The sequence below is a fragment of the Chanodichthys erythropterus genome, chromosome 21 (assembly GCF_024489055.1).
Source record: "Chanodichthys erythropterus isolate Z2021 chromosome 21, ASM2448905v1, whole genome shotgun sequence".
In the NCBI taxonomy this organism is placed as follows: domain Eukaryota; kingdom Metazoa; phylum Chordata; class Actinopteri; order Cypriniformes; family Xenocyprididae; genus Chanodichthys; species Chanodichthys erythropterus.
The window spans coordinates 36328048-36355345 of record NC_090241.1 but is presented as its reverse complement, the minus strand read 5'-3'; the positions used below and the strand labels follow the sequence as shown (position 1 = coordinate 36355345).

At 36.8% G+C, this 27298-nt stretch overlaps 1 protein-coding gene across 4 annotated transcripts in view; it reads right to left on the bottom strand.

Annotated features, from left to right (window-relative positions):
* The window catches only part of ralgapb (Ral GTPase activating protein non-catalytic subunit beta), a 41335-nt gene extending 26278 nt beyond the window's left edge, over positions 1–15057 (bottom strand). For 2 of the 4 annotated variants that reach the window (XM_067372756.1, XM_067372757.1), the window contains exons 1-9: positions 14910–15057; positions 11619–11826; positions 10005–10207; positions 9724–9890; positions 7822–8008; positions 6413–6544; positions 6059–6237; positions 5087–5137; positions 1861–1908 (exon numbers count right to left, since the gene is read on the bottom strand). In XM_067372756.1, the coding sequence (XP_067228857.1) occupies positions 1861–1908; positions 5087–5137; positions 6059–6237; positions 6413–6544; positions 7822–8008; positions 9724–9890; positions 10005–10207; positions 11619–11795 (1144 nt within the window). In that variant the 5' untranslated portion in view covers positions 11796–11826; positions 14910–15057. The remainder of the gene's footprint in view (positions 1–1860; positions 1909–5086; positions 5138–6058; positions 6238–6412; positions 6545–7821; positions 8009–9723; positions 9891–10004; positions 10208–11618; positions 11827–14909) is intronic. The other 2 variants (XM_067372758.1, XM_067372759.1) reach the window with 1 other exon arrangement.
* Positions 15058–27298: the final 12241 nt, after the last annotated feature.

The window sequence follows — 27298 nt, the reverse complement described above, 5'->3', positions numbered from 1 at the left end:
CAAAGTTAGTTTGTGTAAAAGAAAGAACTATAATGGGCAATGATTTTGTACAATTTTTTTTTTTTTTTTGCAACTGATATTTGATGACAAGGTTAGAAACTAGGTTGCTTCTTAATTCTAATCCTTTTACAATTTTATTCCAGGACTTTTAGGGTGATAATGTTGTATGGTACACTCTAAAAATTGCTGGGTTAAAAAACAACCCAAGTTGGGTTAAAAAAATGGACAAACCCAGTGATTGGGCTAAATGTTTGCCCAATGTGCTGCAGTTTTATTTAAATCAACTATTGTTTAAAAATTACTGTATTGCTTGCTTATTGGAAATGAACATTTATTAATCTTTTTTAGAGTGCAAGTTCTTAAATACGACTCATTTTCTGAGTTACGCTTATAACGCGAGAGAAACCTGTTCATAGCATTTCAAAGAGATGCAATGAAATGCAACCAGCTACACACTCCATTAAAGACATCAGATCATCACTGATGCGTTTCCACACAGCATCCCAACTCAGCAGCTGATTGGCTGAAAATGCTGGTAACCCCTGCATTCAAATCTGGTTATTTGCCTAAAACCGCTGTGGGGATACTGATTGGCTGGCGCAAGAAGCAGATGATCTCCTTGACATCTTATGTTCCAGAAGGCTCCAGACAGATTTAAACCAACTGGTCATTGATTGTCGCCTGTAAGAGGAAAGCTGATATTTCAGACCCATTTCATCATATATACCTCCACCTCTGCCACCTCACAGGAAACATTAAAGACCCCATATTAAAGAAACATGAAGTTGGAGCAGGACATCAAAGGCCTCGTCTGCTTTTTTCAAATATCCAATAGCCTTTAGCTAACAAATCCTTGCAAAATAGCAACTGGACTGATTCAATAAATTGGTTGAGAAAGGAAATCTGAAGAACAATAATGTGCAGATGATGTTCTTATTCATTATGTTCTCATTTAATTTACATTTTAAATTTTTTTGCATAATCAAGAATTTGGATAATCTTAAAGCTACAGACAGTCACTAAAACCACAAGGTTCTTATTTCATGGGGTCTTTAAAAGGAAGTACAAGATTTTATGCCATTTTTATGTCAAGTTGGTTTTGTTTCTCAACATAACATCATCTGGAATAGACTGAATACCAACCAATCAGTATGCTCACATTCATTCTGGCCAAAGATTTAAAGCCCGTTCAAACCGAGAACGATAACTATATTAGCGTCCACACCAGCGGACGATATTGCTCTATTTATTATAAGTGCACACTGCAGTTTTGTCGTCTGTCACTTTAAATGCTCAATCTCTTTAAAGCAGGATGGATTCTGATTGTTTTTATTGTTCATCAGCTGAAAAAAAAAAAAAAAAACATTTTGAATGGGATTGCATCAATATTGTATCATTATAGCTGTGGTGTGAACTCTTCTATTCTTTTATATTTAGAATGATTTTTATGACTATATCTTTATTGTTATAATTACAGTTATCATTCTTGGTGTGAACAGACCTTTAGTCTTGCATGGGAGCAAAAACAAGGCAATTAACAAGATAATTAATGATGTATAATTGATTTCCACAACAGATTTTTGAGCTAAAAGTGCTTGTGTATGCACAAAACACCTCGCAAAATCTACAGTCCTCATCAAACACCCTCTTGATTAGTCAGAGGCGCGTTATCAAATACCATAAGATGGGAGCCTGTCTCGAAAATTGTTCCGAGAAACAGCAACACCTGGGGAAAAAAATGGGATTACACACACACACACACACAAAAAAAACAGGAACCTCATGAACAGAATCAGTGTGTTGGGTAGTCAAACCCACTGTTGGTCACTAACTGATTGGGTTTGGACAGGTTTAGTGTACCTATAGAGGGAAGTCTGTCTCGAATATTGCTCCTAGACACTGTGACTCCTGAGGAAACATAAAACAAGACCTCTAAAGAAATGTTAGAAACTGAGAAGAACAACATGTCAGGACATTGTGAGCTCAGAGCGACAAACCACTGAGCATGTGCAGTTAAGATTAATGTAACTAACTCCCTGAGACAATGAGGGCAGACATTTCACTCTTTGTTCATTTTTGGTACAAATTTCAACTGGATATATTCAGTTATAAACAAAAAAAAAATAATATTGTTGCAGACAGGAGTATCTTGAATAGGTTGCAAAGAAAAAATTCCTGTAAATTTCCAAAAACTTTCCAAAAAAAAAAAAGTTTCTGGAAACCTTGCAACCTTCAAGTACTTGAACTTGAACTTAAGACAATTAAACCAGACTGTGCTTTGCTTTTTTTAAATGAAGTTACAATATACTTTACTGACAGACTTGAAACCCCATTTCCACTGAAATGTTGCAGAATAAAACATATCGCCCTGCAAATGATATTAACAAGTCTTACTCCTAGTTTAAAGATCATACAACCCAAGTTGGGTTGAAAATGGACAAACCCAGAAACTGGGTTGTTTTAACCCAGCGATTGGATTTTCTTAACTCAGCGATTGGGTTGTTTTAACCCAGTGATAGGGTTAGTTGGATTGTTTTAACCCAGCGATTGGATTGTTTTAACCCAGTGATAGGGTTAATTGGATTGTTTTAGATAAGCGATTGGGTTGTTTTAACCCAGTGATAGGGTTAATTGGATTGTTATAACCCAGCGATTGGGATTTTCTTAACCCAGCGATTGGATTGTTTTAACCCAGTGATAGGGTTAATTGGATTGTTTTAACCCAGCGATTGGATTGTTTTAACCCAGTGATTGGGTAAATTGGATTGTTTTAACCCAGCGATTGGGTAAATTGGATTGTTTTAACCCAGCGATTGGATTGTTTTAACCCAGTGATAGGGTTAATTGGATTGTTTTAACCCAGCGATTGGGTAAATTGGATTGTTTTAACCCAGCGATTGGATTGTTTTAACCCAGTGATAGGGTTAATTGGATTGTTTTAACCCAGCGATTGGATTGTTTTAACCCAGTGATAGGGTTAATTGGATTGTTTTAACCCAGCGATTGGATTTTCTTAACCCAGTGATTGAGTTGTTTTAACCCAGTGAATGGGATCATTTGAACCCAGTGATAGGGTTAATTGGGTTGTTTTAACCCAGTGATAGGGTTAATTGGATTGTTTTAACCCAGCAATTGGATTGTTTTAACCCAGGGATTGGGTAAATTGGATTGTTTTAACCCAGCGATTGGACTGTTTTAACCCAGTGATAGGGTTAATTGGATTGTTTTAGATAAGCGATTGGGTTGTTTTAACCCAGTGATAGGGTTAATTGGATTGTTATAACCCAGCGATTGGGATTTTCTTAACCCAGCGATTGGATTGTTTTAACCCAGTGATAGGGTTAATTGGATTGTTTTAACCCAGCGATTGGATTGTTTTAACCCAGTGATTGGGTAAATTGGATTGTTTTAACCCAGCGATTGGGTAAATTGGATTGTTTTAACCCAGCGATTGGATTGTTTTAACCCAGTGATAGGGTTAATTGGATTGTTTTAACCCAGCGATTGGGTAAATTGGATTGTTTTAACCCAGCGATTGGATTGTTTTAACCCAGTGATAGGGTTAATTGGATTGTTTTAACCCAGCGATTGGATTGTTTTAACCCAGTGATAGGGTTAATTGGATTGTTTTAACCCAGCGATTGGATTTTCTTAACCCAGTGATTGAGTTGTTTTAACCCAGTGAATGGGATCATTTTAACCCAGTGATAGGGTTAATTGGGTTGTTTTAACCCAGTGATAGGGTTAATTGGATTGTTTTAACCCAGCAATTGGATTGTTTTAACCCAGGGATTGGGTAAATTGGATTGTTTTAACCCAGCGATTGGACTGTTTTAACCCAGTGATAGGGTTAATTGGATTGTTTTAACCCAGCAATAGGATTTTCTTAACCCTGTGATTGGGTTAATTGGGTTGTTTTAACCCAGCGATTGGATTGTTTTAACCCAGTGATAGGGTTAATTGGATTGTTTTAACCCAGTGATAGGGTTAATTGGATTGTTTTAACCCAGTGATAGGGTTAATTGGATTGTTTTAACCCAGTGATAGGGTTAATTGGATTGTTTTAACCCAGTGATAGGGTTAATTGGATTGTTTTAACCCAGCGATTGGGATTTTCTTAACCCAGCGATTGGATTGTTTTAACCCAATGATAGGGTTAATTGGATTGTTTTAACCCAGCGATTGGATTTTCTTAACCCAGCAATTGGATTGCTTTAACCCAGTGATAGGGTTAATTGGATTGTTTTAACCCAGCGATTGGATTGTTTTAACCCAGCGATAGGGTTAATTGGATTGTTTTAACCCAGTGATTGGGTTAATTGGGTTGTTTTAACCCAGCCATTGGGATTTTCTTAACTCAGCGAATTGGATCGTTTTAACCCAGCGATTGGATTTTCTTAACCTAGCAGTTGGGTTACATGTTTGCCCAACCTGCTGGGTAGTTTTATTTAACTCAGCTATTGTTTAAAAATGACTGTATTGCTTGCTTAAAATGACCCCAAAGTATGTTGGAAATTAACTTTTATTAATAAGTTTAATGACTGAATAAACAATAAACATTTATTAAATTGCTTATTAATAAATGTTCACCATTTGATTATTATTGTTGCCTCTAGTAATTATGTGTCTGATTTTTCATTTCCAACATATTTTGGGTTCATTTTAAGCCAGCCATATTGTAATTTTTTTACTATAGTTGGGTTAAATAAAACTGACCAGCACGTTGGGCAAACATTTAACCCAATTGCTGGGTTTGTCTATTTTCAACACAACTTGGGTTGTTTTAAACCTAGCATTTTTTTAAAGTGTGATTTTAACATCCAAAGTAATGTTTCTAATCACTAACTAGCTAGTTTCTTTAAATATATTATGTAACAAGTAAAAATAATAGCAATTACATGTGATGATTGTAAATTAAATAATTTCAGAAGGACTGGGAAATTAAGTAAGCTGAGTATGGGTTCATCAAATGCACCTACATTGCAACGAGTAACATTATGCACTTTCCGAGAGAATAGCAGCACCATTTCGGTGGAAAAGGGGTAAGAGTGACATTGAAAAGGGAAGAGCACAGTTGTATGAGTACCAGAAGAATGCAGAGTTTCATGACACTCGAGTTTCTTAGAAACAGCAACACCTAGAAATGGAAAGACAGTCAAAGCCAGTGTTCATACATCACTGCAACTGAGATTCAAACAATAATGAGAACCAGCAAACCACAGAGAATAAAACATCTGAGATTAGAATGTAGTGCAATAAATAATTAATGGAAAGCCTTATAATATATGCAGAGGCTTTGCTGTACAAACCATCAAGGGTGGGAATCTTTCAGATACGATTCTGATTTACTGGGAATCACAATCCGATTCTAAAACAATTCTTGATCTATTTTTTTTTTCTTATTAATTAAGGATTCTGAATATCAATATTATCTGTGCATATTAATTTTAAGTACTTTTATTAAATAATTACCAATTAACAATACATCAAAACAATTGTATGTTAAGATTTATTAACTAACTTTTTTCCTTTTCTCAGCATTATTGCTGTTTGATCACCACTGATAACAGGCCATTCACACTAATGCACAGATCTATTTCACCATATTAGATCCTGAAGACATAATTGACTGTTTAATTTTGCATCAAAAGAGCATTTTGAGATTCAAGAGCACTGAAATACAGGCGGATGAAACGTGCAAAGCGCATGTTTCTTACACTGTATATGATGTGCATTGAAACCTGTGATCGTCCTTGTATTTAATTTCAACTATGAAACCCTATGCAAGTTTATTTACTTGTTTGACAATTTTGTGTGTATTTGTGTAACTGTTAGTATCATATGTGCATATGCATTAAAAAATAATAAGCTCAGAATCGATTCATAATTGCTGGAAGAGAGATCAATTTTTCTCCCACCCCTACATACCATGGTACTGAATGACTACCATATTCATTTATTTCATGGTAATGCCATCACAGTAGCATCCAAAAAAACAATGCAATTCATAAAAGAGCCCTGAATGTTCAGCAGAGTTGTGAATATTCACAGATCTTACCGAGGAACGCGTCCACGAGGCAGCTGACGCCCCTCATAGCTCTGAAGAAGATCTGAGGCAGCTGTTTGAGGCAGGGGTGCTGAATGACCTCGTGAGGAACGCCGTTTCCCCCCAACAACTGCTCCTGAAACTTTGGGGTGGAACTCACTATGACGGGATTGCTCAGGTCCACAGGGTTACTGAAGGGAAAACAGATAATTGAACAGCTTATGTAAGTATCCATGACCAGAATGGATCCAATAGCATACAAATTTAAACAAACAGAGCTTGATTCTGTTTCAAATCAATTGTTTCTGAAGCGGAAATCAAGGGTAATCAACCTATTAGAAACACAGAGTCAGTTTTACTGCAGACCTGAGCATGTGTAGAAAGCGATACCACGTCTGAGCCACACAGTCGTTGTCCATCTCAGCGGGGATGAGGCTGGCGTCTTCCTCTGGCACTTTAAACGGAGGAAAGGACGGCCCATACATGAACCGCAGCAGCCTGTGTGGACAACAAAACAAATATGGTCAAACATACAAAAGCTTCGACATAAGTACTACGGAAATACTATGGAAGCTTGTTTCCACCATGAAATAAAAAAGGTAATTGTGACTTTTTCCATCTCACAATTCTGACTTTTTTTCTCTCAGAATTGCATGATATAAAGTCAGAAGTGTGAGATATAAACTCGCAATTGTTTTTTTTAGTGTGCAATTGTGAGGGGAAAAAAGACTGATGATTTTTCTCAGAATTGCAATATTATATTATAACTCACAATTACATGTTATAAAGTCAGAATTTGCGAGATATAAACAGTTTAAGATGCAATTGTGAGTTTATATCTCACAATTCTGAGAAAAAAAGTCAGAATTGCATCAAAAAAAACTTGCAATTGCGAGAAAAATAAGAATTGTGAGTTAAAAAGTCGCAAATACACTGCCCTCCAAAAGTTTGGAAACACCCCTGGCAAAGTGTGATTTTGGACGATATCAGCATAAATCCTTATTTTTTGGTGCAAATACATTAAAGTAACTTGACATTGAAGACCAGCAATAATAATTTTCATTTTGATTGACATGAATATATTGCCATTATTATGTCAAAGTCAGACACGCCCCTTTGCCAGCTGTGATGCTGGTTACTGGATTAAACTTGGCCGAGGTTTGTAAAAGATTTTTGGGTCAGCACACCTTAATAGCTTCAACAATTGATTGCCAATTAGGTTTAGAATACAATAAACCAATCAGAACCCAGTTCAGGTCAGATAGCTGCTAATGGTAGATATTTTGATGAATCGAAATATATATGTATATATATGTATAAACTGTTTAAGTAATAAAATATGTTTTCGTTGTTTGTGTTGTCCCATTATCACAAAGGATTCATGCCAATATTGTCCAAAACCCCCTTTTTTTTTTTATGTATTATTTAGTGGCAGAAACAAGCTACTTTACCAATTCCTGTAGCTCAAAAAAAGCTACAGTAACGTCTTCAGCTAGTCAGCTTGAGATCCTTTCCATCTAAACTGGTTATATCTCTAAGTCTAGTAGTGAATGTTTTATGAGCAGCAGGATAATCATATTCATCCGAACAGTCATGCAGAGCCAAAGCACAACCAAAACAATGCATTTTGTTTTTCTAACCACTAGAGGGCCAAAAGCTACAGTGTACCTTTAAAATGCATTAGTACATGTAGAAATGAACATCAACTAAGATGAATAAATGCTGTAGAAGTATTGTAAAGCTGCAGCTATTTCACTTCGGCAGACCTAAAGTACCTGGAAGTGAGAGCAGCGATCACTTTACTCCACTGTTCCACCACCGGAGGGTGATGTCTCCAGTTGGCCAGCATCTCTCGGGCAGTCTTCCAGTAGGGCGGCGTGGGGAAACAGCGTGTGCAGGCCAGGAACCAAACCTCAAACAACACGCTGATCAACTTCTCTGCCAGCTTCTCTGCTATACCACCTACAGGAGACACAAGCACAGATACCTGTTCTTAAATTTTAAGCTTTATTGGCAACACACTGGTAAATACACTTCAGGGGTTCAAAAGCAGACATTTTTACTGAAATATTTCCTTAAAAGAGGAAGAAATTCCTGTTCTCTTGTGCTGGTAGGTCCCATTTAAAGGGTTAATTCACCTAAAAAAATGAAAATTCTGTCATTAATTACTCACCCTCATGTTGTTCCACACCTGTAAGACCTTCGTTCATATTCAGAAAACAAATTAAGATATTTTTGTTGAAATCCGATGGCTCAGTGAGGCCTGAGCAATGACATTTCCTCTTTTAACATCCAAAGTAATGTTTCTAATCACTAACTAGCTAGTTTCTTTAAATATATTATGTAACAAGTAAAAATAATAGCAATTACATGTGATGATTGTAAATTAAATCATTTCAGAAGGACTGGGAAATTAAGTAAGCTGAGTATGGGTTCATCAAATGCACCTATATTGCAACGTCCATTAATGTACTAAAAACATATTTAAATCAGTTCATGTGAGTACAGTGGTTCAAAATTAACATTATAAAGCCACGAGAATATTTTTGGTGCGCGATCCGAACCGCTGATTCGACATGCCGATTCATAACGCTCCGAAGCTTCCTGAAGCAGTGTTTTGAAATCAGCCATCACTATATAAGTCGTTATTTTTTTTTTTTTTTGCCGTACCAAAAATGTTCTCGTGGCTTTATAATATTAATATTGAACCACTGTACTCACATGAACTGATTTAAATATGTTTTAAGTACATTAATGGATCTTGAGAGAGGAAATGTCATTGCTCAGGCCTCACTGAGCCATCGGATTTCATCAAAAATATCTTAATTTGTGTTACGAAGATTAATGAAGGTCTTACGGGTGTGGAACGGCATGAGGGTGAGTAATTAATGACAGAATTTTCATTTTTGGGTGAACTAACCCTTTAAATGGGACCTATTATGCCCCTTTCACAAGATGTAATATAAGTCTCTGGTGTCTCCAGAATGTGTGTGTGAAGTTTCAGCTCAAAATACCCCACAGATCATTTATTATACCTTGTAAAATTTGCTCCTATTTGGCTGAGAGCAAAAACACGCCGTTTTTGTGTGTGTCCCTTTAAATGCAAATGAGCTGCCACCTTTCCAGAAGAGGGCGGAGCTTTAACAGCTCAACAACAACAAAGCTGGAGAATCTCACGCAGCCAAAATGAGGAAAGTGTTCAGCCTTACATTGTTCAAACCGGAGTCGACACTGATGGAGAGACTCAGGAAGAAGTTACAACTTTTAGACGTTTCTGAATGGTTAGTGGATACATTGATGTAGTTGCTGTGGAGTTAATTCAACTCATCCACTAGCATGTGCCGTCATGTTCATCTTTTGTGTTGAATTGACCCTCGTTTGTGAAGCAATCTGGTGTTAAATGACGGCATGTCAACAACACTCTACTACAACAACTCTTCCTCTTCTCTAAAGCAGCCCAACATGGCCCCGCCCCCTCTGTTGTGTGTTCTCGAGGGCGGGGTTTATGTAAATTTTATGGTTTGTTTTGTCACCAACCCAAGAAGAAGCTCGTTGTAGTCCCTACCGGCCATTTGCTTAGATGCAAAACCTTCTCTCATTTGTTTGTTAGTCTAATGTTCTATTTGTTCTATTTTATAGTGAAACAACATTGTGTTTGTCCATTGCATCATACGGACCTCCCACAGTGGGCGGGGCCAGTAGCGTGTCATTGATGCGCAGCAGGAAGAGGAGCAGCACTTCCCACGTCTCTCTGGCCATGCCGGACGAGTCACGTGCCAACTTCTGCACCGCAGACAACACTTGCTGACACAATTTAAAGTGCACCAGGCTGAAGTGCTCTGGTCTGGAAGAAAGAAACATGCATATTCAAAATCAAAGCACAAACAGGAAGTGCTACAATTGAGTCTGAGTGGTTTGGATGCATGCTATGTTGTGCATCATGGGCAATTAAACACACCTGGGCAGGAAAAGGTTGTGCAAGTGTTTCAGGATGGTTTGGACGTAGAGGTTGGGCTCTTTAATGATAGGCTGTGGTATTGAGTCTCTTGGAGACACCAGGGCCATTATCCAGTCAGTGTAGACGTCCACACACAACTTAACCGTGTCTCCATCCAGGGGGAGCGTCAGGCCGTAACACAGCACCTCCATGGTCCATTTCACCTGAGGAGGACAAGGACAGCATTAGATGGATAAATAAGCAACTAAACCGGTTTGAGATGGATCAACCATCCTTGCGTTTGAGAGGGAAAAGTTTGGTGCATGTTTATGAGTAAAACACATCTGACGGCAGGAAAATAGATCTCAACTGGAACTGCGTTTTTGCACAATTATATTCCAAAAGCATCGGTCACCATTGGCGAGCAATGAGATGGATCAGAGGTCAGAAAAAAGGTCAGGAAAAAATCGGAGGCAGAGAGGGAATTGGCAGGATATCCTCTCCTCTTATCACAGTACACAGAAGCCTACAGGAACCACACGCACAATGCAATGGAAGTCAGTGAAGAGACACACACACACACACACACACACACACACACAAGAAAATGAAGGTTTGTAACTAGCACTGAATGACACCCACCCAGATACACAAACAACAGAGAGAACTAAACAAGACCTTGAAATGCACTCAAAAGTTTGCACTAATAACATCATCACAACACATCTTCCATTTTAGGTCAATATGAACCTTGACCAGCATGCTTTGTTTTTAACCAAATTATGCAAATAAGCAACTGAGGAAACAACACAGAGCTAGTCTTTAACTTCCTAATAAACCCTTTTTTAGGAACTGCAACATTACATGCTTGATGAATTGGTCCTTATATGTCAACCTTTAAAGGACAGAAGCTTTAAATTTCACTTTTGAGGTCTGATGGTGTATAATTTATGATTAAGAACAAAAAATAAAGTTTGTCCAGCAATGTTCAGCTTAATTTATGTATAAATTGGAGACAGTGTGTGTGTGATTCATATAGAAAATAATGCAATTTCATCTACTAATGAAAACATTTATGAACTGCATGAAAAAGTAATTAATTAAGCCACCAAATATATGAAATATGAAGAACAAAAATCACAATTTTGCTTATATGGTGCATATGATCTCATGAAAAACATCTTAGGCAAGGCAATTTTTTTTTATACAGCACATTTCGTTCATTTTTGCTTGACATAAAATCTTTTAAAATGAGAAAATGTAAGAAATAAGTAAAATAAAGAGTCAAATTATGAAATGAGATTAGATATAGATTAGATAAAAGGACATGCAACATCACAAGAAATATTTATGGCTGGTTAAACACTCAATTATCCTGTCACTGGCAAGTGTGTTAAAAAGTGAATTTGGACCATATCAAATATAAAAGATAAACAGCACATGAATTGCGCTGAGAAAAACAAACATTTTCCACCCAAAAACCTCAGCAGAAGTTAACAGTTAACAGGTTCTGAATTAATTCAAACATGCCACCCAGTAAGTCAACCTTGAATTCTTCCTGCCGCAGCCTCGGGTTTGAATTCAAGATTCTTCACAGATGTGAGATCTTATGAAACACACACACACACTTCTTACCTCCTTGTCTGTCTTGAGAAGGCACTCGGACGGCGCTCCTCCGAGGCTGTTTCCCAGGGGACGCACCACAGCGTTTGCCACGTCTCGACCCACGCCCAATGGGTAAGTGTGTAACACACTCAGGTGGCCCTGGTCGCTCTGGACCACCAGGTGTAAAGACCGCCACTCAGAGTACATGACCGCGACTTCTACAGGATCTGACTGCGACCTGAGGAGAGATGCACATGAGACCTATTATGCCTCTTTCACAAGATGTAATATCAGTCTCTGGTGTCTCCAGAATGTGTCTGTGAAGTTTCAGCTCAAAATACCCCACAGATCATTTATTATAGCTTGTCAAATTTGCCCCTATTTGGGTGTGAGCAAAGACACGCCGTTTTTGTGCGTGTCCCTTTAAATGCAAATGAGCTGAGAGTTAAAAAGTTGCATTCTCATGCTAAACATGGCCAAAGTTTCAAAACACAAGTTGGACACATCATCCAGAGCAAGATCACGGCCATCAACCCGAAGCCGAGAGATTTTTGAACAATGGCTGTGTCCTAATTCAGGGGCTGCACCCTTTGAAGGGTGCATACATCATCGAGGCAGTCTCATTTAAGAAAATTAGCCATTAGATTGCAACGTAAGAAAGAAATTACAGCATTTTACACCTCACAATGAATCAGTCAATTTTATTACGGTTACTTTTCTTAAATAAGACATCCTTGATGACGTATGCAGCCTTCAAATGTGACCTCCAAAGGACGCAGCCTCCAAAATGAGATGCAGCTCCTGTAAACAAAGGAGTGTGTTTTTAGTTGTGAGGGAAAGATGACCTTTTTCAGCTTCCCAAAGAACCCAGCGTTAAGGGAACAGAGGATGAAGTTTGTTTTCTGTTTGTGCATGCATGTTTGTTTGTTTCCGGGATTTCAGAGATAAATACTTTGTAAAAAAGTCCCAGTTCGGCGCTGGATTCGCAGATCGCGGGCGGTGAGTAAAGCTGCATCAGATGTCTGTGTTTTGTTGGCAATCGGCGCACAAGTACATATAATGTAAACAACACGAACATTTTTGTTCCCTTTTTATTTATAATGCAGACATCGCAGAAGCTGTGTACGACTCTTTAGCTCCGCCCACAGCACTGATGGCAGACACGCCTCCAGGATCTGGGTTTTTTCGGAAAGACTCGGTTTAGCGTATAAAAACGACAAAACTAAAGACTTTTCGGAGATATGAAGGATGCATTGTTACTCTAGATGTACTCAAGATTAACATGAGATTGGCAGAAACTGTGTGTGATACCCCCCCTTTAACTAAAATTAAAACAATAATAATAATAAAAATAATAAAATTCATTTTTGTTAAATGTTCAAATCAAATCTCAAGCTTACACTTATTTTGTGTGCGATTTTAATTTTTTATGAATAAAACAATACATTTTTGCACTGAATTTCCAGCAAAAAGAGTTATATTATGACATATCCCATTACTGTGACATAAAATTACCCTTCTCATTTCATAACAAGCTTCCTCTTATCAGACATCAGGGTCTGTTTTCACACACAGAAGTGATGACAAACTAAGCAGGATGCTGTTTTGATAAAAACACAGAATGTTCCGTGTCGATCACCTGATCCTGAGACACGCGGAACTGTGATTTGAACTAAACCAGTTAGTTTATTGAAAAAACTGCCAGCTCTGATACTATCCAGACCCTGCAAAAGAGTCTCGTTTTTCTTCACTAATCTAGACACAATCTGAGCTAATATTAGAATGAAAACTTTAAACATGGAGCAGAGCCAAATGGATCTCAAACCCTAAGAAATAACACCAATCATCTTGTGTAGAATAGACTAAAATATATACACAGCACAGAAGTTTACCAATGCATATTACTTCATTATTTGATGTTTCTCTTGACTAAATCATTAGAGCATGTATATACAAATTTATTACATATATATATATATATATATATCCACAAACGCCCTGGAAAAGCGGGGTTTAGACAATATTGGCACGAATCCTTTCTAATTTGTGATAATTTTGCACTGATAAGGGACAACACAAACTATGAAAACATATTTTATTACACAAACAGTTTATACATAGAAAAAAACTTAAATTTTAGTCAAGTTACTTTAATGCATTTGCACCAAAAAATGATAAAGATTTATGCTGATATCCTGCAAAACCACACTTTGCCGTTTCCAAACTTTTGGAGGGCAGTGTGTGTGTGTGTGTGTAATATATATATATATATATATATATATATATACACACACATTATACATAAATATAATATTAGGTCTCATTGTATATTCTGGCACGTCAAAATACTGTTTGGTTCCAATATTTATGTACCATGTATTTACGTGTAACACTAAGGTACTTCTAAGAATACCATATCATCTATTTAAGCGCATTTGTTATTATACAAACAATCTCTTACTGACAAACAACCAATTAGATGAATAAACCTTCCTAAAAATCATGTCCAGATGATGTTTTCTTTTCAACTTCCGTAGCCGATGTATTTGTTAGCCTCTGTGTTAACCGAACGGTTACGAGTCAATGAAGCTTTAAATCTCAACACAAACGTCCGAATTCATATTTATATATTAATTTCACGCCCTTAGAACATTTATATGCAAATAATACTCATTTTATGAAAGAGAATGAAATGCTACAGTCTATTAGCATCTCGCGAGCTAAGCTAACACAGACTGATTCCCAATTGGAATGGTGACTGGGATTAAAACCACGAATTTATCGATAAACATTCAAACAGATTTGCAAAAAAAACAAACATAATTACCTTCCATGCTCTTAAATAAACCAGACAACATGTAAAATATGCTCGTTTTCCCAGCTTTGGCGCGAATCAATCTGTTTGACAGCTCACGAGCGCTTCAAAATAAACAAATGACAGCCGTCAATCATCGATCTCTGCTGATCGATCATCCCTTCTTCAAAGACATTAACCTTTAAATAAAGACAGTATTAAAGAGCATTGTAAACACAGAAGCAGGCCGCAATGCGGGACTGTGGCGGTGTCTCAAAATCTGCAAAGCTCGCTAGCTAGATAGCGCACTTGGGTTCAAAACAAAGAGCTTGGATGCTGCTAAGTAAGCTTCCGTGTCTACTTTGCCTCAAAAATACTGGCTAAGCAGGAATCACACTTGGATTTGAAACTAGAGTGCTCAAAAATTTTGTCTATGTAGACAGCTCACTAGATTTTGGGAAACGGCCCTTGTGACAGTTGTCCGGAGCGGACACACAAACGACACATATGAATATAAACAGCGTTACCTGATTCAGTTCACATATCAATCAGTCGCTCGTTCTGGTAATATTGCCGGGGAAACGGGTTTGATCGAGCAGCATGTTTGTCGGTAGATCCGATGAGATCAGATCCGCTCCTCCATCGCACGGGCGGCGGGGGTTTGGCTGGCTGCAGTGGCTGATGTCCGATTCGCGAATGAATCGTTCATTTGAACCGGTTCCTTTCAGTGATTCACTCGCACAGATTCGCGTTTTACACCTTCTTGTCAGGTAAGAAACACAATAATGGTCCCAATCATAGCGTTAATATCAAATAGTATCAAAATCACACGACTAACTACAGCAACAAGGGCCTAGTTTATATATTTCGTCGAAAATGGATGCGTTTTACAAATATTTATTGAACTACAGAAAACGATCACGTGAACATTTCCGAAAAATTGTATGACAGTAAATATCATAGTAGTTTGATTAATATAATTAATTACACTTAAAGATTAGAATATTCATGAGATGCCATATGCCTGAAAATCACACATGATGAAACGTTTTATTCGTAAATACACTGAAAATCAACTCAAAATGTATGTTTGAATCTCATTTTGAACATTAAAGGGTTAGTTCACCCAAAAATGAAAATAATGTCATTTATTACTCACCCTCATGTCGTTCCAAACCAGACCTTCATTAATCTTCGTAACACAAATTAAGATATTTTTGATGAAATCCGATGGCTCAGTGAGGCCTGAGCAATGACATTTCCTCTCTCAAGATCCATTAATGTACTAAAAACATATTTAAATCAGTTCATGTGAGTACAGTGGTTCAATATTAATGATAAAGCCACGAGAATATTTTTGATGCGCCAAAAAAAACAAAATAACGACTTATTTAGTGATGGCCGATTTCAAAACACTGCATCAGGAAGATTCGGAGTGTTATGAATCAGCGTGTTGAATCAGCGGTTCGGATCGCCAAAGTCACGTGATTTCAGCAGTTTGGCGGTTTGACGCGCGATCCGAATCATGATTCGACACGCTGATTCATAACACTCCGAAGCTTAAGCAGTGTTTTGAAATCGCTTATCACTATATAAGTCGTTATTTTGTTTTGTTTTTTTGGCGCACCAAACATATTCTCGTCGCTTTAGAATATTTATATTGAACCACTGTACTCACATAAACTATGAATATGTTTTTAGTGCATTAATGGATCTTGAGAGAGGAAATGTCATTGCTCAGGCCATGGAGCCATCGGATTTCAACAAAAATATCTTAAATTGTGTTCCGAAGATTAATGAAGGTGTAAAACGGCACGAGGGTGAGTAATTAATTGCATAAATTTCATTTTTTTGGTGAACTAACCCTTTAATGGTTCATTTCTGTGACTGACAACTCGGTGAATCGTTTGTATTGATGCGGTTCATTTAAACGAAGCATCCTAGCGAATCGGTTTGTTCAAATGAGTCTGACCTCGCTATGCTCCTCCTCCAGGGGCGCAAAAAAACTTCTGAGGAGGAAAAAGACATATATTAAGAGAAATATATTTAGTGCATGCAGTTGCAAAGGATAAAAGGTTTTGCTGAAGGGTTGCTGTGTTGAATTGTTTGCTGCTTGAAATTGATTCTTACTCTGTTCATTGATCTAGAGCCTATGAATAAAGTTGAAAACAGCGCCCTCATTTGGAAGAGACATCAAATGCACTCTTTCACATGTGTTTCTCTACTACCATTTGTATTCAAAGAAAGTTAACTGCATGTTAATTATAATGCATTTTCATTCTCAATTCAAAACGATTCATTTCTTTTAAAGGCAATCTGTAAATATGCAACACTATAAAAAACTGGGTTAATAACGGCATCATTTATTGAAAGTAGTGTCATCATAAAATTGTAATTATTACTAGCTGCAGTTGTCACTGTAAAATCATATCTCATTCATTGTGAATTATGCTTGTAGAATGTTTATTTAGTTTTAGTTATTTATTTTTTTGATGGCATTAGTGGATTAGTGTGTAGTATTTTACCATGTGAGATTCTGTATGCAGTTACAGTAGTGAAAATTGTTCTCGTACCTCTTTTATGGCCTCATTGAACCTTGTCAGCATGATTCGGCATTCGTATAACGGGCCTTTTAGATGTCCGAATCTTTGCGACACTTATAGTAACCCGAACAGACAGTTGATATAAATTATTCAAGAGGAGAGTATTTACAGCGTTGGGAAAGTGCACATCTGCACCTAAAACAAATCCTGAAAAAACATTACTGTTTGATTTTTATTTTTATACAGATGTGGACAAAATTGTTGGTATTGGTAAATAAGAAGTGTGAAAATAAATCTGCACCGTTAATATCATTGAATTTAAAATGGAAAAATAGGAATTTTCAATGCCTTAACTGTTTTCTTAGAGACACTTTCTATTTTGTGAAGCTTTCAGAACAATATTATTTGGTTTTACCCATTCTGATGGATGATTAAGGGAATCTGGCCTTTGTGTTTACTCATATTTATACTCTTGTGAAACAGGAAGCCATGGCTGGATAATTTCATGTTTCTAGTCACCCTGATGTGCTAAAAATGTAAATATGGATGTGAATATTCAGAGATATTGTACTCATAAGAATTTCTAGGGGTAACGTAAATCATGTCCAATGTGTATTAGAGAAAAACATTTATTTCATATTGAGATTCCCCCCATTTAAATTCTTATACTGCAATGAAAGGTTAGATTTTTGTGATTTTTTAAAAAAATATATTATCTAAAGGATTAATGATGCTGATTTATTTTCACAGGCTTTTTTGTTCATAATTACCAAGGGTACCAACAATTTTGTCCACATGTGTATATATGTGGTTTGATTGTCTACAGTATTATTGTACTTCTCTGTTTGGTTAGTCTGTTTGTGGTTCTCAATATACTATAATATTAAAAAATATGTACACACACACACACACACACACACACACACACACACACACACACACACACACACACACACATACAGTCAAACCAAAATTTTTATAGTCATTTTTTATATTTTTAGTATTTTTTACTAGTGGCTGCAGGACACTGTAGTTCATTTATGTAAGTCAGGATAGCAAAATAAAGTAAACTGTGACATATTATGCTTCATACAGTGACTACCAGTAAAATTGATAAAAATTAAAAACCAAAAATTATTCAGACACTTTGACCTGACCATGTTTTGCTTAAGTGTTATCTGACATAATTAAGATTATTTTTTTCTGACACAGTTTAACTCTGAGATCTTGTCATATTTTATTACCATTTAAGTGAATAAACTGCAATAATGAATTCAATGTTCAAGGTGTCTAAATAAATTTCGGTTTGACTATATATATATATATATATATGTGTGTGTGTGTGTGTGTGTGTATACAGGTATATATACATACATACACACAGACATAAATATTTACAAACTTTTATGTTAGATGCAATTAATCATGATAGCATGTATATAATATATAATAATGTTATATTAAAAATGTTTTACTAAACAAAACAAAAACAAAAACAAAATTTTCCATATTTTATAGCGGTTGCACCAAATGACCTGGCTTTGCTTCACGACCATGTGGTCCTTTGCAGGTGTCTGAATGATGTCACCTCCTGTCACATGATATTGACCACATGACTTGATCCAAAATGGTCCCTTTATATCGGTTACTCCGAATGACATCAATGAAATTCATTTTTCGTTCATTCTTTCTCATAACAAAGCAACGACTTTTACACATAATTTTAATATCATTTTGCACTATGTTGATATATGATGATATAAAATCATGCCAGAATAAAAAAAAATATACATTTATTACATTTTAAGATATTTTAATCACAAATGGACATATAGACGGTTAAACCGAATGACCTTTTGACACTTCAAAAACTTTAAAATAGCTTTATATGTAGCAAAATATAATCAAAACATTTTGGATTTAATAAAAGAGATCTATTTGTACTACATTACATACTTTGGATGTCATATTTTTGTTGTTTATTATTATTAAGGACAAAAAAATGACCCGTCACGTGATGACTCATCAGAATATATCTTATATTAAAACATTTAAAAAAATATATATAATCAAGTTTTTGTTTGGCATCTCTAGGTTTAGATTAGCTGGTATATTTATCCTGCACAGGACTGTGTAGTGCACTAGATGGCAGCAAGTTCACACTGGAAACACATGCATTATGTGAACGCAGCTGTACACAGGGCAGTTTTCAGGGGGACGGCCTTGTGATGAGGGGATCCACCCATAAACATGTCGTCCCAGGCCAATAAATTTATGCAACGTCCCTGACTGCAGGTGCTGCTCATATTAACATTCTCAGTATGACGAGATCAAATATAATATGGTGAGAATATGTAGAAGAAAAGAAAGAAATCACAAGGAATAATAATGCATGAGGATTGTTGTGCTTGCTAAGTAACTGTAATGACTATAGAGAGAGTATGCTTCTGTTATTCCATACAGTAACGATCATTGACATGAAGCACATGCAAATTTAAACCTCCGTTTGAACAGACAGGAGTTTGAGTGTGCAGAGAAGTATACTTGTTAGTGAACGATTGTGCTTCTTTTCTGTGATGAGTGCTGTGCACAAAACCTTGATTGCAATCTAACAGCGAGTTTCTTCTTTTCATCGTGAGACCGACCCCCTTATTTAAATCCAACCTCTGTGTTTGTGTTCCTGCCTTTAGAAACAAATCATTTACATGTGAAATCACACTATAGTGTCTCTTAATGCTGCTTTGTACAGTATAGATGCTGATTGCTAGAAAACATGAATAGTAAAGGCTGTGTTTTGTAGGTACTTACCAATGTCATTGAAAATCCTTTAACTATATTGCCGTGAGATACAATAAGGCTGATTTTTATTGTAAGGTTGGTGTATTTTTCCATTTGAGTGGGAACCTTTTTGAAAACGGATATAGACTCACTTTAAATGCAGACTGCTGAACATTTATATTTTATATTAATGTTGGGCTTTATGGGTCTGGAGAGGGCGGCAGTGAAGAGAGATGTGTGTATGTGAGCACAGTCTGTTTATTAAAGGTGAAGACTCATCATCAAATGTAATGGCAAAAATAACTAGATTTTAAATTTTCTGAAGAAAATGATGTTATGTTGTTTTTGGGGTATTCTAGGTCAGCAAAACAAGTTACACAACTATATTTTATAAGTTCTTTACAATCTCTAACCCTAAATTTTAAAACCAAAATGTCTTTGTTCATTTTCTGACCTCTTTCTTTTTATTGTCTTGTTGAAAATATGATGTTTTAATGTTACTGATAATTCCCCTTTTACAAGATGTAATTTTCTGGTGTCTCCAGAATGTGTCTGTGAAGTTTCAGCTCAAAATCCCCCACAGATCATTATATCTTGTCAAATTTGCCCTATTTGGGTGTGAACAAAAACACGCCGTTTTTGTGTGTGTCCCTTTAAATGCAAATGAGCTGCTGCTCCAGAAGAGGGCGGAGCTTTAACAGCTCAACAACAACAAAGCTGGAGAATCTCACGCAGCCAAAATGACAAAAGTGTTCAAAGAAAATATCTCTCTTTGCATTGAACTTTGAGTGTCGTAACTTTGCAGATGTTGTTTATGATCAAACAGCAACATTACATACTAACTAAAGTTAAAAAAGTTAAATCATAATCAACCGCCCCTTTAAAACATAAAGGTTCTTTATTATCATTGATGGTTCGATGTAGAAACTTTAACATCTTTCCACTGCACAAAAGGTTCTTTAAAGTGGAAAAACAATCTTTTTAGATTATTAAAATGTTCTTTACACTATGAAAAACAATACTGCTGTTCACTGAAAGTTACCAAAAATGCTTCTTCTATGGCATCATTTTGGAAACTTTGTTTTTAAGAGTGTACACTACATTTTGAAAACAATATGCATTATGATCAGCATTTCATGGGAGAAAGTATTGTAGCATTTTATTTAAAAAAAAAAACCCGGCATACTTCACCTCTAAAGGGATCCTAAAATGAAAATTAAGTCATCATTTACTCACTCTGGCGGTCGTATATTCCAAGTGTTCTGGAGTTGATGATAGGGTTTGGTTAAAAAAACCCAGAAATGTAATGTATTATTTAACGAAAATCCTGACCTTGGTTCATGAGACTCTATTAGTGCCGCAGTTTACTCCGACTCGCCCAGAAAATCAAGATTAATAAATATGCAACATGTATCCATGTACTTTCTTCACTGAGTTCTTCACCGAATATATCCTGACCGATACAGATGTGAAAACGACTTTTTGTTGCAATGAACGCAACTCACATATTCACCTCAGAGAAGAAGGTGCATGGATTGTATTTCATGCTGTGTTTTTGTTAATCTTGATTTTTCACAACTTGTGTGTTTTTCGGAGTGAATTAATAGAGTCTCAAGAACATGAAGATCAACGGCCAAGAGCAGGATTTTTGTTAAATAATACACTATATTACGGTTTGTTTTTCACCAAACCCTATCGTAACACTTGATTAAAAGATTGATGCTGGTCGCTTTTCACTGTCATTATATTGGCGAGCGCAAGCGGGACGTTTTTTAAAAATTCTCCTTTTGTGGTCCAAAAAAGACAGTAGGGCATTCAGCATTAGAACAACACTAAGGTAAGTAAATGCTGACTTAATTTTCATTTTAAGGTGAACTATCCCTTTAAGAACTCAGGTTATCGTCTTAATGACAGCCATCGGCATGAGAGGTTAAATATCCGGCAGCTAAATGATCTCCATATCACCTCTGAGTAGTGAAACGCAGACGGAGGAGCGACTCCTGCGGCCCTTCGGCCTCCCACACCGACACTCCACGTCCAAGGCCACTGAAAGCTTTTCAATCGCTCTTAAACTCTGCAGAACGCCACTCGTTCTTCATTAATTGCCTGTGTTGTTTTAAATCCATTGCTGTTGTCTTGGCAGCGGCAGGACGGCGGGTACGACTCTCACTGAGGACGCAGATATAGTTATAGCTCTGGGGGAGATGAATAATACAACGCTACACTCGTTTAGACACACAGCCAAATGAATACAAACGCATTTACAGTTGGTAAAACACTGAAGGACAGAAAGGCTGAGAGTTACTTACTGAGCCAAGCATCACTATTATATTGCTAATGTTATTGATTTGAACAAATATCTAACACTCTTAGAAGAAAAGGTTCTATATAGAATCTTAAAGGGTTCCATCGGTTGCTTCATATATTGATGCTTTTAGGGGTTCCATTTTAAAGGCTCACTGAAGTGCCTTGGCATTATTCAATGTGTTGAAGTCATTTCAACTGAAACAGGAAGACAGTGCGAAATATATCAAATATTCTCAATGGAAAGCAAATCGTTTCCTATCCTCTATATAGTGCACTATGTGCCATTGACCATGTAGAGTAAATGTGTGAACAAGTGATTTCAGCCACAGCTTCAGCGTCTATTTATAATGCAGGGGGCGGGACCTTTAGATTCTAGAGAGCATTTGATTGGTCAGAAAATCTGATGAGAAGCTGTCATCAAAACGCGTTGATCCATGTTGGCGGAAGTGATGAGACTAAGTTTGAATGCTTACATCTTCAAAATGCGTTGTTTTTGAGGACACTATAAAAAAATCTGGGTTAAAAATAACCCAAGTTGGGTTCAAAATGGATAAACCCAGCAATTTGGTTGTTTTAACCCAGTGGCTGGGTTAAATGTTTGCCCAACCTGCTGGGTAGTTTTATTTAACTCAACTATTGTTTAAAAATGACTGTATTGCTTGCTTAAAATGAACCCAAAGTATGTTAGAAATGAACATTTATTAATATTTTAAGCCAGTCATTTTTAAACAATAGTTGGGTTAAATAAAACTACCCAGCAGGTTGGGCAAACATTTTAACCCAACTGCTGGGTTAAAAACAACCCAATTGCTGAGTTTGTCCATTTTCAACCCAGCTTGGGTTAGTTTTAACCCAGCATTTTTCAGAGTGTATAGATAATCCAAAGGCTAACATATCCATACTAAAAGCCAAAAAACACTCATGTTTAATGGAAGTATTATCATGCAATCATTTAAGACATTTTTCCTAATATTCACTCTAAAAAATGCTGGGTTAAAAAAAACCCAAGTTGGGTTGAAAATGGACGAACCCAGCAATTGGGTTGTTTTAACCCAGCGGTTGGGTTAAATGTTTGCCCAACCTGCTGGGTAGTTTTATTTAACTCAGCTATTGATTAAAAATTACTGTATTGCTTAATTAAAATGAACCCAAAGTATGTTGGAAATGAACATTTATTAATGTTCAATTAATAATTATTAAACAATAAACATTTATTTAATTGCTTATTAATAAATTTATATTAATAAACGATTAAACTATTACATTTATATTAATAAAATATTAAAGCTTATTAATAAACATTCACCTTTTGTCCATTATTGTTGTCTCTAATTGCATCTGGTTTTTAATTTCCCAACTATTTTGGTTTCATTTTAAGCTAGCCATAGAGCAATTTTTAAATAATAGTTGGTTTAAATAAAACTACCCAGCAGGTTGGGCAAACATTTAACCCAGCCGCTGGGTTAAAACAACCCAATCACTGGGTTTGTCCATTTTCAACCCAACTTGGGTTGTTTTTAACCCAGCATTTTTTAGAGTATAGAACCTTTTTGTTTTTTGGTTCATAAAGCGTTCTTTAAAGTTGAGTCAGAAACCCTAGAGTTTTTTTCTTTTTTCTACAAGAGATAATGTCTTATGTCATTTTACTTATCTAGTAAATGCATCTTGATTTAAGATTTTTAGATATTTTGACTGGAAACAAGATAAAACATAATAAGAAAAGCATTTTTTGGAGTGTAAAGCATTATTTAAAACTTGTATAACACACTAAAATGCATGAAAACTGTGATTGCCATGTTTACTTCTTGATGTTTCTAAACTGAGATGCAGCTGACCTTGAATTATACAGTGAAAAGTGTTTCTCCCCAAATACAGCAGGAGGATGTTAAAGTCTGCGAGCTGTGCATAATGCATACAATGCGTTTTATCATATCTCTCAATGCCATGGCATAAAGCTATATTTAAACTTCCACTTTAAATATTAGTGGAATGACGGGAACCATGCAAATCTGTTATTATAGTAAATTTAATTCCACCATTAAGCTTTTCGAAAGCCTTTTTAATCATCCATTATTCATCAGTATTGTCACTTTCGCTCTTTTTGCTCCACTTAAAAGGTCATCATGCGGAATGAGTTAAGAAACGACTGCGTTCACAGCTGCACGTCAGCCATTAGCTCACTAAACATTTGCATATTCTGTTCAGTCACTATTCCATATCAAAACAACAATGAGGTTGGCAACGTGATTAAACATAATTAAGACTTCATTAGGGGTCCTTTGTAAACACTTTCCTACATAAGGCACTAACTTGCTGGTTTTGCTGATTGCTAATGTGCTTTTGAATAAGTTATACAAGCCGTGACTGCTTTTACCAACCAATTTCATTATTCACAGAGCAAATGGCAGGTACGTTTTAACGTCACAGTGAACAAAGTATTAGACGGCATGCAGCAGAAATGGCTCATTCCATAGCGATGATGATCACATGACCGCCCACATTTACACGTCAACTAGGCCAGTTTGGTCTTTGGAAATTCAGCCCACCCATGTGTTTTATCATTCTTTCTGATAAGAAACTAATGTTTACCATGTTAGTGGCTGTTTTGGGAATTTTGTTTGACACATTTAGTAGCAAGTACCTATTAGAATAACTATATGCACCTTATTTTTCAAAGCTGGAGTCATTTATAAATGTGCAAGAATTGATTGCGATGATTACGGTAATAAATCAATTTGAAATTACTAGTTAGCAAATTCAAGCATCAAAATTCACTGTTTTTGTACAGAATATCCACATTACAAACAAGGTAGATATTCTGCTTTCTTGTTAATGAAATAGCTTTATTTCTTTAGGATGCACAGAAATTCTGATCACAAACTGTGTCACTAATTTCTTGTGCATTGTTTGCTGCACTACATTTTGAATGTATAATTTAAATATTTTGAGTATTTTCTACATTGTGTATCAACTATTCCAGATTTAACTTCCTCTAAATGGTATATTTACATGACAGTTTTTGGGCTGAATAAACTGTAAAGTGAATAAATAGAGTGGCACATTTCAATGAATATTGTTTAACATTGTTTTTGCACTGTTATTGAAGGATGGAGGAGTTAGAAACTGTGGTATATTAAACCGACTGCAAACCCGCAAAGAGAACAGGGCGTTTTCGTATTAGTCTTAAAGGCACCGCGACAAAAAACGAGGCAGGAAAAATTATGGTGCACGAACCGCGTTAACTGAATTTAAATGATATGATAAAAATACATGATATATGTCTCCTTTTCATAGTCAGACACAAGCTGCAGATCTCTAGCACTGAAGTGTTATGAAAGCACGGCTTTTCTCTCACACCATCATATTCTGTATCTCTCTCGCTCTTACTCACTCACTCTCACCTGGGGAACCCCCCCACTCTCATTTCTCACCAAACACCAACTTTCTGAATGTCTCTACCACTTTTTCTCTTTAAAATAGACCATCTCTCTCTCTCTCTCTCTTGTAAATGTCATAGTGGTTGTGGAAAAATGTATTCTTCCTTCACACATAGAGCAGTGATGGACTGTCCAGGCGCTTGCATATATCTCTCTGTTCTCTATAAATGAAACTAACCTTTACATAAGGCATCATAGTTGATGGTTCGGCAACCACACAAGGGTTTTTCATGAACTAGGCACATTTACAGACTCTTAACAATAACTGCATTTTCACATTTGTCAAGAAATGGTGAGCGATGCTTGACCACTTCCATGCTACAGTGCTGTGGGTGGGTGCTAGTGCATTTCTTCAAAGTTTCTAAGATGTTTTAGTTGCTAGGATGCTGTGGGTGGTTGCTAGGGCATTTCTTCGAAGTGTATAGACCTTATTTTCCAGAGAAACATGCGCGCTGCCATCTTTAGAATATTGTCTTTAAGCTTCCGGTTTTTTTGCGGTAGCCCTGTATATTTCTATGGCATCGCTGTTGAAGAATAATTAGCTGGTAAAGTGGATTTACGTGTTGTAGAGTTAATGAAAGTTATCATGAGCATTGATATATTTAAAGCAGATGCCTTAACAAATGTCAGTAGACCGGGAAGATTTAAAAATGAGCAGTTCTTTCATAAATACATAAGATTGCTGTGGAAATACAAGCCGGAAGTCAAAAGACAATGAACGCAGTGCTGAAAAGGGGCGGGGCTACATAAGGTCTAGTTGTGGTTTAGTTGCTAGGAGGTTGCTAGGGTACTGTGGTTGGTTGCTAGGGCATTTCATCAAGGTTTCTAAGGTCTTATAAGGTGTTTTAGTTGCTAGGGTGCTGTGGGTGGTTGCTAGGGCATTTCTACAAAGTGTCTACAGTGTTTTTGTTGCTAGGGTACTGTGGATAGTTGCTAGGGCATTTCTACAAAGTTTCTAAGGCGTTCTAGTTGCTAGGAGGTTTCTAGGGTACTCTGTGTAGTTGCTAGGGGATTTCTATAAAGTTTCTAAGGTGTTCTAGTTGCTAGGGTGCCGTGGGTGGTTGCTAGGGCATTTCTTCTAAGGTGCCCTAGTGGCTAGGTGGTTGCTAGGGTGTTGTGGGTGGATGCTAGGGCATATCTATGACGTTTCTAAGATGTTCTAGTTACTAGGGTGCTTTGGGTGGTTGCTAGAGCATTTCTTCAAAGTTTCTAAGGTGTTCTAATTCCTAGGTGGTTGCTAGGGTGCTGTGGGTAGTTGCTAGGGCATTTCTTCTAAGGTTTTCTAGTTGCTAGGTGGTTGCTAGGGTGTTGTGGGTGGATGCTAGGGCATATCTATGATGTTTCTAAGATGTTCTAGTTGCTAGGGTGCTTTGGGTGGTTGCTAGAGCATTTCTTCAAAGTTTCTAAGGTGTTCTAATTCCTAGGTGGTTGCTAGGGTGCTGTGGGTGGTTGCTAGGGCATTTCTTCTAAGGTGTTCTAGTTGCTAGGTGGTTGCTAGGGTGTTGTGGGTGGTTGCTAGGGCATTTCTATGTAGTTTCTAAGGTGTTCTAGTTGGTAGGAGGTAGCTAGGGTACTGTGGGTGGTTGCTAGGGCATTTCTATGAAGTTGCTAAGGTGTTCTTGTTGCTAGGGTGCTGTGGGTGGTTGCTAGGGCATTTCTTCTAAGGTGTTCTAGTTGCTAGGTGGTTTCTAGGGTGTTGTGGGTGGTTGCTAGGGCATTTCTATGAAGTTGCTAAGGTGTTCTAGTTGCTAGGGTGTTGTGGGTGGTTGCTAGGGCATTTCTTCTACGGTGTTCTCGTTGCTAGGTGGTTGCCAGGGTGTTCTGGGTACTTGCCAGGGCATTTCTATGAAG